This window comes from Alternaria rosae, assembly GCF_020736505.1.
Source record: "Alternaria rosae strain MPI-PUGE-AT-0040 chromosome Unknown BKA58scaffold_4, whole genome shotgun sequence".
In the NCBI taxonomy this organism is placed as follows: domain Eukaryota; kingdom Fungi; phylum Ascomycota; class Dothideomycetes; order Pleosporales; family Pleosporaceae; genus Alternaria; species Alternaria rosae.
The window spans coordinates 2,258,789-2,274,363 of record NW_025763573.1 but is presented as its reverse complement, the minus strand read 5'-3'; the positions used below and the strand labels follow the sequence as shown (position 1 = coordinate 2,274,363).

Here is a 15,575-nt window from a genome sequence, read left to right as displayed (position 1 = left end):
GCGTAAGTTATCAACGATCGCCATCGGTACACGTTGAGATGGAGCATTGGTGGCGCGAGCATTCATGCGTTCACATACATGTAGTAATAAAACTTGTCATATACCTTACCCTTGAGATATCTCGCTTATTGCCAAGCTGGAACATCGTCTAGGGGACTAGACCCGCGTGACACAGTTGCAGCAGTGTTTGAGGCTCTGCTACCCTGGGTGTAAGCGGTAGCGCGGAAGCCATGCTGCTTCTGGCGTAGATCATCTTCGATATATTGCCAGTGTCGATATTCTACGCCGCCGTCATACTGCGATCGCCAGCCAGGGTGCTAGAAGAAGAAAAACCAGTTCACGATCAAGTACACGGCGGGGGGGTTGCTGTTGGTGATTGTCGTTGAATTTGTGTGGTGTCTGAGCGCATGAGGGCTAGGATATGCCCGCCGCGCACATATATGCCGCCTGCCGAATGATAAATACAGGAACCGAACGCCCTAGCTCCATTCATGCCGCAAAAAGTAATAGCAGTCGTACGATATAGCACCAAAATGTGCTGGAGGGTATAGCGAATCTATCAGGCACCATAATGTGCTCATTTTACTGCCTCCTGATCTCATCTGGCGAGCAGGTGTCGGCGGGCGGGAGTAAGCGCTGGTAGGATTGCTCGCCGACTATAGTCGACTCCCTGTGATTAAGGAAGGTGCGTATGCGCTCGTCGCGATCTCCACTTGCGCTCAGCGTAGCATTCCTGCTCCGGCTGTACTCCATACTCGCCTCGCGGTGGATTTGGTCGCGCCGCTCTATGACCGAGTTGTTAAAGGTGTTGAACCTGGTGCCCTGCACGACGCCGCCTATGCTTACAAAGGCAAAGATGAGGGCCATGAAGGTAAAGTTGGACATCTGAATCGCGCGGGCGTCCGAGTCCTTGGCGCCGCCGCCGTTCTCGTAGTGCCAGCGCTCCCAGTCCTCCCACGTCGCATTGGTACGCGGATCCGTATTCCAGCGATGTGGATCATAGTGCCAGTCGTTATGACGGGGGGCCATGGGCATCTGGTGGTGACCGGCCCAGCCGTGGCCCCAGGCATCATACGCTTTGCGTTTCTGGACATCAGAGAGGATGTCGTGGGCGGCGACTAGCATGCGATAGCGCTCGAGACGCACGTGGAGGGGCAGCTGGGCGATGGCAGCCTCGGCATGGCAGCGGTCGGGGTGGTAGAGCTTGACGAGGGCATAGAAGCGGTGCTTGGAGTAGGCATCGCCCTTGCGGCACCTGAGGATCTGGTAGGGCGTGGGCGTCTTGTGCGGCTTTACGGCGTCTGGCCACCTGAGCAGCTCTGCGTCGTCGCGGTAGGCGGGCGCGTCCTGGTGTTGGGCGTAGGAGCGCCGTTGTGGTGCGGCCTCAGGACGTGCGAGTCTATGACGGCATGACTGGCCCGGCTGGGGCCCTGCGCAGCTCCCGGCGTGGGAGTAGTAGAGGGGACTGAGGTTAGTGTACGAGGGCAGGAGGATGGAGCACTTCTTGGGCAGCATTGTCGCGCACTGGCAGACGTGGACGGGCGCGCATCTCCAAGCTTCAGGCAGGTGTCAGTGTGGGAGACGGCGTGCTGCGTGTGGGGTGCTGCGTGCTGGTGGCGTCGGCGCATGGGCGATCGCAGCAGCCCGCGGGCGAGATAGACGCGCCGGCGCCATCACTCACCCATCGGTACCTCGCGCTAAGCCGCTTGCGTGCTACATGCGACACTCTGGATGCGAACAGGAGTTGGCCGAGTTGACGATTTTTTCTCGCTGCCTCGCGCGTCGTCGAGTCCTGCCCGACGCGTTTGCGACGGCGCCGTCGTCTCAGCCAGGAAGCCACCATGCAGGTGCGGTCTCTTCCGCTCCCCTCCAGTTGCTCAGACCCGAGGCTGGTGGAGCCTTTTGCTCCGCGACTCAGCCTGTCTGTTTGACGTGAACTCCTTCGCCTCGCTTGCGCATGCCGTGCGAACCTCCCCCTGCAGCGAGACAAACTCTCGGGTCACGACGCATGAAGTCGACCCTGCATCCAGCCAGCCGCCCAATGTCTTTGTCCTCCAAGGTGGGCTAACTGTGTGGGGTCCAGAGGGGGCATCCTGTCTTCTATAACCCGTTTGCTATCACGCCTCTCGTGCTCCTCCTCCCTCCAGCTCCCTCACGCTTCTGCTTCGTACTGTCCTTTCCGCCATTCACTTGCCTATATATCGAGCTACCTTCCATGTTGACCGCCTCCCGCCCCCCGTACCCAACCTCCAGCGCCCTGCACCAAGCCATGACAAACACACACGATAGCAACGGACACCCCAGGGAAGGCTACCTCAACCTAACCCGGCGCATGGAAAACGAAGAGGAAGATCAATTCGACGTCGATCTCACCATCTTGGATTTCCTCGTCTACAAGGCCATTGGCTTGGTCTTTGAGTGGAAATCGAGCAGTGACCCATATCATTCAGATCTGCCCAATGCACTCGTCAACATGACTGCCGGTATGACCTGCGCTCATTACGGCAATACATCACGTGCTCACGAGTATCAGATTGGAGAACATTTCTTGGCCACAGACACCATGGCCGACGCCTAGATGCCAAGGCGTCGTTTCGATCGCGTTTGTTGCAGTTTGCCTTGATCTTCACACATCGGCTGCATCACGACGAGACATGGACCACGGAGGACTCACTGAACAGTCTGCGCGAGCAGAACAAGTGCCGTGGCGAGTACTGGCAGCAACGAACTCAGCACCCTTCTGCGCTCCAGCAACCTTTCGACCAACAGAAGGACTTTCCTCTTTCCGATGGCGCTCTTTACGAAAACCGCTCTGCTCTTGCCTCCGCACTGAGAATGCCTGTTGATCAGCGGAGATGGGTGACCGATGTGGCAGGCACGCCCTCGCTCCACTGTTTACTCCCTGTTTTTATCGAGCTTACCGCCGCACGTGTCAATCTGGATGACGACTGGCTGCCAACGTCTGAATGGTTCGACTTGGCAGCACAGTTTATGCTACAGGCTATCATCGGCGAATATCTTCGTAATGGTGCGTACGGCGATGAAGCTTTCAACACCATCTTCGCCTATGGCTGCCCTGGCGTTGAACGATGGGCGGAAGAACCAGCCGAAGTGGCGGCCATGAGGAGACTATTCTGTGCTGAAGGCAATCTCCGCGAAGAGAACTGCGAGTGGACCAGGATCAAACGTCAATACATCGATGAACTACTCCCACACGGTCGGTCGCAATCAAGTCTACAGGCAATAGAAGCAGCTCAGGAACGCTATCCATACGCCGAGTTCGAAGAGAAGCTACTATCCTTTCTCAAGTATCTCCACGAAGGCCTCGTCAAGCCAGACCTCGCGCAAGTCGAGGAAGGTCGCATCAACATCGATGGCAACGAACTGTCTGAAGCCGAGTCACGAGCAATGATCCAGCGCATGGGGCTTTGATCGACTTTGCGTCCCCAATTTCTTTAATCTCGGGCGAGTTCGGAGGAGTTTCTTCGGCGGCCTGGGTACTTCTTTTCGGTTGTCTAATCTTGTCTTTCTGCATTAGCGTAGGCCGTTTTTGTTCATACGTTTTTTCTTTCTCTCTCCAGTTTGCGAGCTATCCTTCTTCATCATTGATATCACCTGTACCAAAAGTCATGTAGCTTCGCGCGTCTTGTACCATATACCCACATCAGCTACTCAAGTCACCGACACAGGCTTATAGTCGGTGCAATCACACACGTATTTCAACATCTCGATGACTATTCTTTTTTCCCACTACTGCCCATAAAAACTTCTCTTCGGATCCACTGCCACATCCCTAGTGGCCATCCTCAACCCATTGCTCCAAGCACCTTTTGTCATAGTTATGATTTCTGCGCAAACGTCATTGACCATGCTGTATCCCTCTCTCTACCCCTTACAAGACGGACGTCATCGTCACTCTACGGCACAAACATAGTGCCACCAATCACATCTCCGCGTATCGCATCTCCCTACAAATTTCAAATTGATTGAATAGTGGAGTATACGGACCCACGACACGCGCACGCCAGCACCCGACGACGCTTGTACCCGACACTAGTCACATAGGCACGTTGACGGATTAGTGAATTTTGTCATCATTGTAATGGTGTGATTTTGAAGATCAAACACTCAGATCCATTTGGGAGAGGTATAGCCTGTCCTTCAACCTACTCTTACATTACATGTCATCAAACGTAGCGGTGCCCGCCCTAAAAGGCGGAGGTATATGTACAAGAACGAATACAAACTGTAGCTGGAACATCAAACAGCAGAGTAAACAGCAGTGCAACCCCGTCCACATTCCACCTTCTGCTCGAATTCGACTGTGCGGCCATTGACTTTGACCTTGTTCCGTGGTGTGATTTGGAAACGATGCATCTCCTTTTCTCTTAGTTGTTTTCCGAACCCGCCCGCAGACGCAGCGCGCTCTTGCTCGGCAGCTTGGTCAAGTGGTTGGATATATGTCGGCGTGGCTAGGTTGCTCCGCTTGCCACTGCCGATTTGGTAGTATTCGTTGTTACCCCAGAATAAGATGTCGCGACCCCAGTTGGTGTCGTTATCGGTAAGCTTCTTCGATCGGCCTGTCACAGCGACGCTGGCAACGTTGTCGAGGACGGCGGCGGCATGGGTTGAGCCGACTGAGATGGTGGATAGGCGGATCGGGATTGCTATGTTCTTGGCTTCGTCCCACTCGAAGAGGCCAGAGAAGGCGGGAACCTTGACGGGGTCGGCCTGCGTGTGTACCCATCGACCAACACCGAGTTGACCAGTAAGGCCAAACCCAAAGGCCCATGTGTCTGCAGTAGTCCTGTTACCTTTGGTCGCTTCAACGGCAAGGAAAGACGTGTTGCCGCCCGCGAATACGTTTGTCACCTTGCCCAGCTGACCGGAGTATAGCTTTTGTGTTGGGAGTAGAGATGGCGCATCTACGCTTTGCGCTTCAGCGTTGTACGGAAAACCTAGCTGGCCGGACGTGTTGTCGCCAAAAGTAAAAGCTCGTCCTTCGGAATCACAGACTAAGCTGTGGTAGTCACCAGTAGCGATCTTCTTGACGGGGAAGCCTTTCAGTGTAGTGACCTCGTGAGGAATATCAAACGCCCCAGTGGGACGGCTCTCGAATGATAAACCGGGTATACCTAGCTGGCCTTTGCTAGGGAAGTCTTGTGAACCTGATGCGAAGGAGAAGACGCGACCAGAGGAGGTGAGCATGAGCGCGTGCTCTAGCCCAGACGAGATATCTGTGACGCGCTCGCTCCATCCAAGGTTTTCAGGTGTACGGTTGCGATATGAGATGCTGTTGGAGCCGCCCCAGAAAGGGATCCAGGATGTAGATGGCGGCTTTGGGCCTTCCTTCTGCTCCGCCTGTGAAACGGGTATCGAGTATACGGAGCCGCTCTTGGAAAGGCCAATGATGCGGTCGCGGGAGATGGCGAGGGAGGTAAGGTTATGACCCGTCAGAGTCTTCGTAGGCTCCCTTACATCGTTCGCAAAGGCGGTGCCCCATTGCAGAAGATCGCCCTTCTCGTCGATAGCCGCACCGAAGTTTCTGTCGAGCTTGATGTCCCGCAACAACTTTCCGTCGAAGAAGGTCAAGCGTCTTGGTGTCTTGATGTACTTTTCGTCCGAGTCGGGTGCCACGACCTTGCCTGAGTTGGAACCCCATGTGTAGACGCCAGGGTTCTCCCAACTCTTGATCACTTGGAGATGCTGTGAGCTGATGATATTTCTGTTGTCGTCGACCGATGTTGCCTGCCGCCGTGGCGCTTCAAACTTCAGCTCTGGTTCCTCTTGTTCCTCGGCGTGCGCATCTCGTAGGATCGAATCCCCATTGCACCATTGATATGCTGTGGCGGTAGCCCAGAGCACGCCGACGGTGGCTATGGATCGGACGAAATGTTGCTGTCGTCGTTGTGCATACGGATGGGATGCCGTCCGGACGTGTGATTGCGGGGGTCTGGTCGCTATGCTCCTACATACTCGCGGGGTATGAGGCGTTCGGAGGGTCGCGCGTGCCACACACTTTGTGCTGAGCATAGTGTAGTATATGGGGTCGGTGGGCTCGTAGTAGCAGGTGTCGTCCCGTGGGCGTCTGGATAGATCAAGAGAGCAACATTTGCAGCACGATCGAAGGTCCGATTACGGTTGGAGCATTGGTAATTGGACAGCCCGGATAGTTTCTCCAAATCGTAGCTGCGTGATCAATGACGCTCTAGACTTGCTCCACATTGACAGATGAGTCTAGCGCTAATTGGGCCTAGCGCCAGCTGCTGGACCCCCACGAGCATCACCGAGCTCCGACATGTGGAAGCTGGCGTCGTCGTGTTTCCTGTCTCCATACAACAACCCTACCAACCGCCGAATCGCGCCAGAATGTACGAGGCAGACTCGTGGTACACTGCCTTTGTGCCGCGTACCGCCAAGCCCCAGGAAAAGGGCAAGCACCGCCGCAGAGAGAGCCTGCTCAAACAGGAGAACGTAAGCCCACCATCCGCTGCCTGGGTACGTTTGAGCACTTCTGATGATTGTACTTGCAGGAGAGTCAGGCTGACTTCGAGCGTGCAGAAGCCATCGCGGAAACGGCAGAAGACGATCGGCCCGGCAAGCTCAATGGCCCTCCACCGGCCACCGTGGCCAGACGCGCCAAGTCGTACAGCGACTTCTACACGGTCGTGCGGGCCCATCTGAAGAAGGAAAAGGCACTCGAGAAGAAGAAGTCACGTGAGGATATCAGCACCGAGCTGGAGTTTGCCGACTGGTATGGCGGCGTCAGCGACGAGCTGCTCGAAGCCAGCCACGAGGAGTACAGGCTCTACCAGAACCAACTACACATAACGCGCAACCACCTCGAGAACATCATCTCCGACACGACCTCGACCCTCGATATTCTCTCCTCCCTCTCCGAATCCTTCAAGATCGTCGAAGCCCAGACAAACGCCTTCCGTACACAATGCGAAGGCCTCATCGACGACCAGAAGCGTATTACGAAGCTCGCAGACGATATGGAGCAGAATCTACGATACTACCTCTACCTCGAACCTACCACCAAACGTCTCAATGCTCCGGGAGCAGGAAAGATTGTGCGGGGTAAAGAGTTTGTGGAGATGCTGGCCAACCTAGATAGCTGCCTCGAATACATGCAGGCGCATTCCAAACATCGCGAAGCCGAAACGTACCGATCCAGATACCGACTGCTCCTTACCCGTGCCCTCACACTCATCCGCGTCCACTTCACCGAAGCGCTTCGCGAAATTGCAGCCGATGTGTCGAAGCGGATAGCGGATAGACAATTGAATGACACCACCATGTCTGCGCTGCTGTACGCCAAATTCCGCGTCGGCGCGCCAGAGTTGAAGAACATAGGCATTGAGATACAAAAGCGGGCAGTACTGCCAGCTGGAGCAGCGCCAGGCGGAGAAGCCGAATACCAAAGTCTGATGAACGAGCTGTACCAGAGCTACTCAGCCACCCGTGGCCGACTCATACTTCCCATCGTTACGAAGAAGATCGGAGAGATCGCACAAGCTCCGAGCACATCGACGGATCTCGTAGCCTTTGCGCGAAGCAGCATAAGCTACATACGTGGCATATGTTTCGACGAGTGCGACCTATGGCGAGAGTGGTTTGAGGGTGACGGCGGATTGTACGACTTCCTCGAAGCTGTATGCGAGCCTCTATACGACCATCTGCGACCGCGCACCATCCACGAGACGCAGATACTCAAGCTGTGCGAACTCTGCACACTGATACAGACACGATACATGGAGGAGGAAGAGGAGGAGTCGCCAGTCGAGGCGAACAAGCTGGACTTTTCTGTCATTGTACACCCTGCACTGCAAGATGCGCAAAACAGATTGGTTTTCCTGTCGCTTGCGATCCTGCGAGACGACATAGAGAGATACAAGCCTAAACCAGAAGATCTCGACTACCCAGCAAAGAACAAGAAGCACGCCACTTCCGGGACAAAGTCAAACCAACCCGTCTTGTCTGGCAAGAAGCAACCCAAGTCCGAGGTCCCGCCAACTCCTTTGATGCCAAAGACGCCCACAATAGTCGAAGACGACGATCCAGATGCGCGGTGGAACTTCAATACCGAAGCCGCCTTCAAAGACTGGTACCCTACATTGCGCAAAGCGATCTGGTTGCTCAGCAAAATTTACAGGCTCGTTCATGTAAGTCTTTGAACGCTCGCATACCCTAATCATCATGCTAATGTGCTCCTAGTCCTCTGTATTCGATGACCTGGCTCATCACATCGTCCACAGCACCACACTTTCTCTCGCTCAAGCTAGCACGTTGCTTGCCAAATCTGCTTCGCCCACCGACGCCGCCCTCTTCCTCGTATCGCACCTCCTTCTCCTCAAACAACAAATTGTAGCTTTCGACATCGAGTTCGTCACGCCGGAAACTGAAGTCCAGTACAACTTCTCGAGTGTCACGAATACTTTCTGGGAGCTGCGTGCTCGGGGCGGCCTCTTCAACCCGCGGAATCTCGTCGGGCTTTTGATACCCAAAGTCGTAGAGAACATGCTGGACGCCAAAGCTGAAGTGGACGCCCGCCTGCGCCAAGCAATTAATGACTTTACTGGTCAATTCGTCGCCAGAATGACGGCACCGATCGACACGAAGAATAACAAGAAGGTGCCTCCGAGTGAAGCTCCTGCGCGCACGAGCAAGATCCGGCAGAACATCGAGCACGAGACGCCGTTCTTGAGATCGAAGCTGGAAGAATATATCACCGACGCCCGTACACGCGAAATGCTAGTAGCAGCTGTCATGGAATCAGTCACCCAAGCATACGAAGACTGGTACGACACGTCATATTCACCATCTCTTTCCAACCAAAACGGAGCCAGCAGGAGCGCTAAAGGCAAAGGAAGAGAAGACGGAGTCTGGGATCCGGATGTGTTTAGCGAGTGGTGCGGCAACACGTTCAAAGTTGGCACGTTAGGACTGGGCAGCATGTATGATGAGCAAGAGGACTACCAAGATGGAGATGATAGCGATGCAGACAGTATGGGTGCCACCAGCGGGAGATCAGGCACAGAAAGGACTGGAAACACGGGTTTGAGGATCAAGATGTGATAGCTCCCCTGTAAGCTGGATAAAATATGGAAATATCTATGGATGCTGGTCTATGGTTGAAGTACCCTCACCATGCGACGGGACAGAAATCTACCATGACTTCCCTCCCACAGTCAATTTCCGTCAACATGGGTGTCTTCTCTTCTTCCGTCTCCTCAATAACACCCACCCCCGTTTCTACTTCACTCTCCGATTCTAGTTGTTCCCTCTTCCACGCATTCCGCTTCTTCTGCCTCGCTTTTTGCCGTCGCAGTGCGTTTTTGTCGCGGCGTTCAATCACATCACTCTCATCGCCTTCCTACTAGAATTGATCAACATCATCATCACCACCACCACCACCACCACCACCACCATCATCATCACTTTGAAAAGGCTAAAGGCAGGAACTTACCGAGCTGGTCTGGTCAAAATCCGTCGTCGATGCGCAGAGTGAGTCGTAGATTGAGGTTGTGCTCGATACAGAGGGTTGCTTCACCGGGGGGTATTTGGCTTCGTCTTCGGTGTCGCTGGCTATTTCTGTTGCGATTTCGGAGGTGGTGGTGGAAGACGAGATGGACCCGGAACCAGTGGACTTTAGATGTCAGTATTGTAGGGAGAGCGATGGGGCTGGGGGATCCTTATTGGCGGCTTACTGAGTAACCATCTTCACTCGGATACCATCTTGCCCCTCCCCTTCGCTTTCGCTCTTGTGCAAGTCTCTTCCTCGTTTGTTCATTCAGTTCCTGCTGTTTTCTCGGTAACACGTCGTCGTCCTTCTTTGTTCCTAGCCTCGCGCCTTTGCACACCTGTCTCCCTTCTCCATGCTTTCGTCTGGTCTGAGGCTGTCGCCCCTCACACTCATCGCCGCTCCTACTGCTAAGGCTTTCGTGCGCCCTTGTGACTGTCCCACCACATTGCTTCTCAAAGCTTTCTGCTACGTCGAGGACTGACTTCATCGATGCTTGTGCGGCGTTGTATGCTTTGCCCGAAAGACCAGAGACAGAGAGTTGGAAGGCCATGTACGGGCGTAGAAGGTGAAGAGGCGAGTTGATAGAGCGTAGCTTTGTGTGTAATCGTGTTTCGATGTCACTCTCTGAACTCTCTGACTCACTGTCAGACTGGGTACGACTCGCTTCGTTCCTATCAGGCAAAGTCTTGGACCGCGTGAGACGAGTGGCGGAAGCAGGTGCAGAGAATTTATGTTTCTTCGCTATAGAAAACTTCGGTGTCATTTCCTGAGCTCCTCTCTTTGGTGATATCCTTGTATCGTTTGTCTCTGTTGTGTCTTCCTCTTCTTGCTTGATTTTCACGTTGATGTCTTCTACGTCGATGTTGCGCAAGTCATCTCTCTTACCCTTGTCATATTCCACGGATATTGTCGATGCACGCAGTGACTCGACTGTAGACCCACGTCCCGAAGTCACTCTGGTGATGGTGTTGCGAGAGGGGGGTCTAGGACGCGCTTTGCAGGCTCGGGTTCGTGCCATGATGGGACTTTGAGTGATCTATTGAGAAAACATTGGGGGTTGTTCAGATAAGTAGACACGTGTTTTCCTTAAACTATTTCAACTGAGAAGATGGCATCGACCAAGTGAGGTAATGAGTCCTGAAAACGAGCTGCAAGGCAATTGTTTGTCTATATTGCAAATGTGCAACACAGAAAGAACGTCAAAGAAGTGACGAGGACAGCTTGACGACAATTTGAAGCAACGTTCATTCCTAGCAAACTTTTGGTCTCACATGTTGTCCCTAGGTAAACAATTCTGTAAAAATGCACTGTCGCTGATCCGACGCGGAGGAGTATAGAATTGTAACACAATAGAAATATCATTACTGTAGTAGTGTAGAATGCGTAGGGCACGTATAAAAGACTGAAACCAAAACACCGATGCCATGCAGAAAGGAAGTCAACTATGTAATGCGAAAACAACGACCGTGCAGAAAGAGACCATCTTTAGCATGAAATGCAATCGCCACGCTGCCCATGCTACATGCAGCTGATTCCACCAAGTGCTCACAGAGGCACAATCGAGCCACCCTGAGAAGCAAGCGGGTCAACAGAAGGCTGTTTGGTGACGGTATTGACCGCATTCTCTTTGTACTTTGCAAGCGTCTTGTCGGAGTTGAAGTTCTGGTTGATAACACCGCTCATGCCTTTCTGGCAGTGATTGCCATTCGTCTGAGAGCAGTAGTACCAGATGGGGTTCCTGTCCTGCACTGTGAAGGTGAAGACGTTTGGTGCTTCACCTGCGGTGGTGTTGAAGTTGAAGCCAGAGAAGATGGAGTTGTCGCCGCCAAGAGGCTCGCATGGCTTGTCGAACGAGGACTGCACGAAGGTGTGCGCCTTGGGGAGGAAGTGGAACTCCATGAGATCGCCAGGTTCTGCGACTACGTTTTCAGGCTCGAAATGTAGGCCACCGTTGGCGGTTGTGGATCCGGCGAAGACGCGGTGGACTACTCCGGTTGGCCGGACTGGATGCGCTGGTACGGCGGCTGTGAGACCGAGAAGAGAAGCGGCGGTCAAGGCGATAGATGTGAAGGCAACCATGTTGTCTAATGAGTTTGTGTGTTGATATTGCGGGAGTGGTGACCTGGCAAGGTAGCGATTAATGCGGTGATGACGAAGAAGAAGTAGCAACGAGCTATGAGATGCTATCGACGATATTAGGAGTGTAGATGCTGTGAAGCGAGAGAAGAGACGTTGAAGATGTGATGTTAATATAGTGATGAAGATGCTGTGAAGTAGATGATGTGTTGATGATGAGATGAACTTGACTGAGAAGAAGTTCTTTAGATATGTACTCGTCTGGCGAGAGTGATCACAAATCAGAAGTTGCTGATGTTCTACACATAGCCATCGGATGGCGACACTGCCGTCTGATGGTAAGCTCTATCCTCTTACTGTGCAGTGTCGCCTCGGTGGTCAGCCCTGCCTCAGGCCCTTTACACGACCAGATTGCGGAGAATAGTATAGCAGGATACTAAGAATGACAAGTCGCATCTCGCAAAGGCCATTTCGGATACACGACGTTCCAGTGATTGCTAAACACAGCCATTAAGCGTTTAGCAACCCTGCCACTGCGGCTGAAATAGCTGACCCAGGGCGTGGCTTAGCTCCACTACAAGAAAGCCACAAACTGGCAAATCGTCAGCAATTTACTACTAGGCTTCGACTAAGTTCACTGTAGAGATAATTCCGGGCGTTAGCCACGACATTCGCTGCACCTCTTAGTGTTGGTTGATGCTCATTGAACATGTTTCGCATGCGCCTTCGCGACAGTGACCTACGTGTCGACACCCAACAGGAAAGGACGGGGGAGAAACCGCACGGGTCCAATAGATGAGTACTGTGCCACATTATGAAACCCCTCCCGATCGCTAGATGGTCTTGGTATTGTTTGTAATTGTTGGCTATTTTCGGCCTCGAGGGAGCGCTTATAGATCTTGGAGGGCCTGCCCTTTCGATAACCAGGTAGGTACAGGCCGAGACACCTCGTCGCCACTCAAGGCCTCATTTCGGATCCCTGAACAGGATCGCTTGTAGGCTATGATTTCCAGCACTCATTGCGCAATACCAAAGGTCGTGGCTGGTGATGTTGCGAGGAACTTCGCCGAACGGTCGTGCTGGAGTTGGCCACGCGGCGCACGCGAAAGCGGACCTCAGGGAAGCTATCTGGCGCCGCCCAACGGCCGCGCACGAGGCTCGTACCAACAATACCACCACCAGTACTGACGCATCTGCACGTCTTCATTTATTTCTTAGTAATCGATCTTATCCCAGGCCCGCGCAAAACACTTTCAGAATACTAGAGCGATTGCCTAGTAGATGCGCGAATCCTGCGTCCATGGATGATCTGTGGAGGCCGCTAGCTATAGGTAGCGAGCTCTCGTCAAGAAACACGGTGAAGTCTTAGTCGAACTCGTGAAGGCGGGGCTGATCTCGTCAAGACGGTGGTGAGTGGTGGTATATCTTTTCTTTGGCGCGAAAAAGGATATGAAGACGGCGGTGAGGAGCAGATATGGTAGTGGACCTGGCGGTCAAGAGTCTTGTTAATACATCCTTGGGATGACCTGGACCGAAAAAGCAGCAAAGCCGCGGTGCGAGGTTCCACACCACCACCACTTTGCAGTGGTGTGCGGAGAGAGAATTGCTTTGCCAGGTCTTGCATTACAGTAAGAATGAAAGCGTCAAGCGAAAATGAGGTGGTTCGAATATTTCATTATTTTCTTCTTTCACGAAGAACGCCGATACATGCTAGCTCGTGACTGCGGAAAATATCCAAAGAAAACATGCTCTATCAAAGACAACACGCTTACATGCAAGCAGCGCCGTCAATGCCAATGACCTTTCCGTTAACCCAGTCACCGTCTTGGGAAGCAAGGAAGCAGACGACGCGGGCGATGTCTACTGGCTGACCAACACGGTTGTGAGGGGACCATGTGCAGGCGTATTCGTCGACTTGGTCGTCGCTGAGCTTGTCACCATCGGGAATGTACTCGCGGCAGACGGCGTGGTACATGTCGGTCTTGATGCCACCGGGTGCAACACAGTTAACGGTGATTCTCTTCTCGCCGGCGTCTAGATTTTGTCAGTAGATGAAGTGGAAGTGAGCATGATGTGACTTACCGATAGCCATGCACCTGGTGAATGTCTCAATGGCACCCTTTGAGCCAGAGTAGACAGCGTGCTTAGGTACGCCCTTGGCCTGACCAGTAATGGATCCCATAAGGATGATGCGACCACCCATCTCCATCCTCTTGTAAGCCGCCTTAGCGACGAAGAACTGGCCACGGGTGTTGATGGTGAAGACACGGTCGAACTCCTCGGGTGTGACGTCCTTGAAGTGACCGAAAGAGACAACACCTGAGTTGGAGCAGCAGATGTCGAGCTTGCCGAAGTGGGCAACAACGTCGTCCATCAGCTTCTCAGACTCCTCGACGTTGCCAACGTTGGCCTTGAAGGCAGCGGCGTCTGAACCATTGCCGAGGGCCTTGATCTCCTTGACGACTGCCTCAGCACCCTCGACGGCGTTAGCGTAGTTGACGGCAACCTTTGCGCCACGCTTTGCAAGCTCAATAGCCATCGCCTTTCCGATACCACGGCCTTCATAATTGTTAACATAGGAGGTGGAGTTTTGTTGTGATTAAGCTTACCTGAGCCGGTAACAACGGCGACCTTGCCAGCAAGGCTCCATGTCTGCTCGATTGAGGCCATTGTGAGATGTCGAGATGGTTGTGTATTGGGGTGTTGAGTTGGGGAGTGGGAAGGTGTTCGTAGTAGTGATGAGAGTGGTTGTGATGATGATAATTCCCTTCCACGGTCAAGACGAGTACATATATACCCTTTCGCTATTCGGAACGCCAGCGGAGACCGCGTTCAGTGAGTAGCTCTTTTCCATCTACTCCACCACCGGTATCCCAACATCCATACCACTCCCCCAACTCGAAGCGTCCGGTTCGGCACTCAGCATCGCCCCCAGGAGTCGTGAGTCCTAGGGCTGAAACTGTGTACCTGCGCCGCATCTGTCCCGTAGCGTGGTCCCCGTCCCCGTAGGAGAGCCTGAGCCTCAGGGACAGACCGTCGGACAGAGGGGCCGAAGAGGCCAGGAGCGCTTGCGATTGGACAATCTTCACGAGCTGCCAGGGCCGGCCGAGCAACACCAAACTTCCAGCGCCTCTCGTGCAGCACGCACCCGTTTCACGAGATCGAAACATCTTTTTTTGTCGACCGCGAGTAATGCTGGCATCTCATTGAGTTCTGCTGGTGAAGCACCAGGTATGACGCTGCGAAAGATTGGCGTTTGACAGTGGGAACGAATCGCGAGGCTGATGCGACGCCGGCGGCATCGAAACATCTATTTTCGCATACTCGGATGTCCACCATCAACAGAGAGTCTCCGCTGAGAGCCCGTTGCTTCGCGTTGTGACGCGAGCAGATTCGAATGTCGCTGCGACGACTCGGTCCGTCGTAAGCCCCAGGGCCGTAGGGGTCTGACGATCCGATACGGTCATGTGACGTGCTGAAGTAAACTTCGGACCCCTTTGAACGGTTTAGCCTGAACCCGCTCAGGGTTCGGCAGGACCTCGACGCTTCTCAGCACCCCGTGTACTGGAACCTCAATGGCTCCCCATACACCAACGGTCATCATGACTCCCTGAGTACCGTGAAGTCCGGACTCGACCCGGTAAATGGAAGTGTGTTACAAGTCGGCCAAGCGTGGCCAGGTGTCGCAATCAGAAATGGGTGCTGCCGGCTTCTACAGCGGGGATCCGTCGACGTAACGTCCGTGCGTTTCTTTCACTTCACTTCATCTTTCAATTGTCGTACCGTCGGGATGGATGGAGTGTTCCAAACGGTGGACAGCGAGCCGTGAGCGTTCTCATCTCGAGTACGATTTGTTCAAGATAAGGATCCTGTGCACAGATTAATAAAGAGTCCATATACGAGCGACCAGAACCGAGCACGTACACCGACGATGCATGCCAGTCTTTATCCAGATTACATACCTGTACCA

The 15,575-nt window shown here is 53.6% G+C and overlaps 7 protein-coding genes across 7 annotated transcripts; 2 read left to right on the top strand and 5 right to left on the bottom strand.

The window, feature by feature from the left end:
- Positions 1 to 122: 122 nt before the first annotated feature.
- Positions 123 to 1,671, bottom strand: BKA58DRAFT_383270 (uncharacterized protein). The gene has a single exon (XM_046170169.1). It carries the CDS (start codon positions 1,513 to 1,515, stop codon positions 583 to 585), a length of 933 nt encoding a protein of 310 aa, XP_046026588.1. The 5' UTR covers positions 1,516 to 1,671; the 3' UTR covers positions 123 to 582.
- Positions 1,672 to 2,269: 598 nt separating this feature from the next.
- Positions 2,270 to 3,432, top strand: BKA58DRAFT_401165 (uncharacterized protein; the record flags this gene model as incomplete). Its single annotated transcript, XM_046171650.1, has 2 exons — positions 2,270 to 2,483; positions 2,534 to 3,432. 2 exons carry the CDS (start codon positions 2,270 to 2,272, stop codon positions 3,430 to 3,432), a joined length of 1,113 nt encoding a protein of 370 aa, XP_046026587.1.
- A 672-nt stretch (positions 3,433 to 4,104) lies between these two features.
- On the bottom strand, positions 4,105 to 6,184 carry BKA58DRAFT_383267 (regulator of chromosome condensation 1/beta-lactamase-inhibitor protein II). The gene has a single exon (XM_046170168.1). The coding sequence runs from the start codon at positions 6,031 to 6,033 to the stop codon at positions 4,261 to 4,263; it is 1,773 nt and encodes a 590-aa protein (XP_046026586.1). The 5' UTR covers positions 6,034 to 6,184; the 3' UTR covers positions 4,105 to 4,260.
- A 136-nt stretch (positions 6,185 to 6,320) lies between these two features.
- BKA58DRAFT_383266 (Sec34-like family-domain-containing protein) lies at positions 6,321 to 9,444 on the top strand. Its single transcript, XM_046170167.1, has 3 exons — positions 6,321 to 6,474; positions 6,534 to 8,168; positions 8,221 to 9,444. The coding sequence occupies exons 1-3, from the start codon at positions 6,370 to 6,372 to the stop codon at positions 9,079 to 9,081; spliced, it is 2,601 nt and encodes an 866-aa protein (XP_046026585.1). The 5' UTR covers positions 6,321 to 6,369; the 3' UTR covers positions 9,082 to 9,444.
- On the bottom strand, positions 9,149 to 10,813 carry BKA58DRAFT_468689 (uncharacterized protein; the record flags this gene model as incomplete). Its single annotated transcript, XM_046175120.1, has 3 exons — positions 9,714 to 10,813; positions 9,473 to 9,652; positions 9,149 to 9,379 (listed from the first exon to the last, which is right to left on the bottom strand). Exons 1-3 carry the CDS (start codon positions 10,545 to 10,547, stop codon positions 9,149 to 9,151), a joined length of 1,245 nt encoding a protein of 414 aa, XP_046026584.1. The 5' UTR covers positions 10,548 to 10,813.
- A 27-nt stretch (positions 10,814 to 10,840) lies between these two features.
- On the bottom strand, positions 10,841 to 11,732 carry BKA58DRAFT_158440 (uncharacterized protein). The gene has a single exon (XM_046164916.1). It carries the CDS (start codon positions 11,606 to 11,608, stop codon positions 11,075 to 11,077), a length of 534 nt encoding a protein of 177 aa, XP_046026583.1. The 5' UTR covers positions 11,609 to 11,732; the 3' UTR covers positions 10,841 to 11,074.
- Positions 11,733 to 13,173: 1,441 nt separating this feature from the next.
- Positions 13,174 to 14,482, bottom strand: BKA58DRAFT_158379 (1.3.8-trihydroxynaphthalene reductase). The gene is made up of 3 exons (XM_046164915.1): positions 14,215 to 14,482; positions 13,688 to 14,164; positions 13,174 to 13,639 (listed from the first exon to the last, which is right to left on the bottom strand). Exons 1-3 carry the CDS (start codon positions 14,273 to 14,275, stop codon positions 13,374 to 13,376), a joined length of 804 nt encoding a protein of 267 aa, XP_046026582.1. The 5' UTR covers positions 14,276 to 14,482; the 3' UTR covers positions 13,174 to 13,373.
- Positions 14,483 to 15,575: the final 1,093 nt, after the last annotated feature.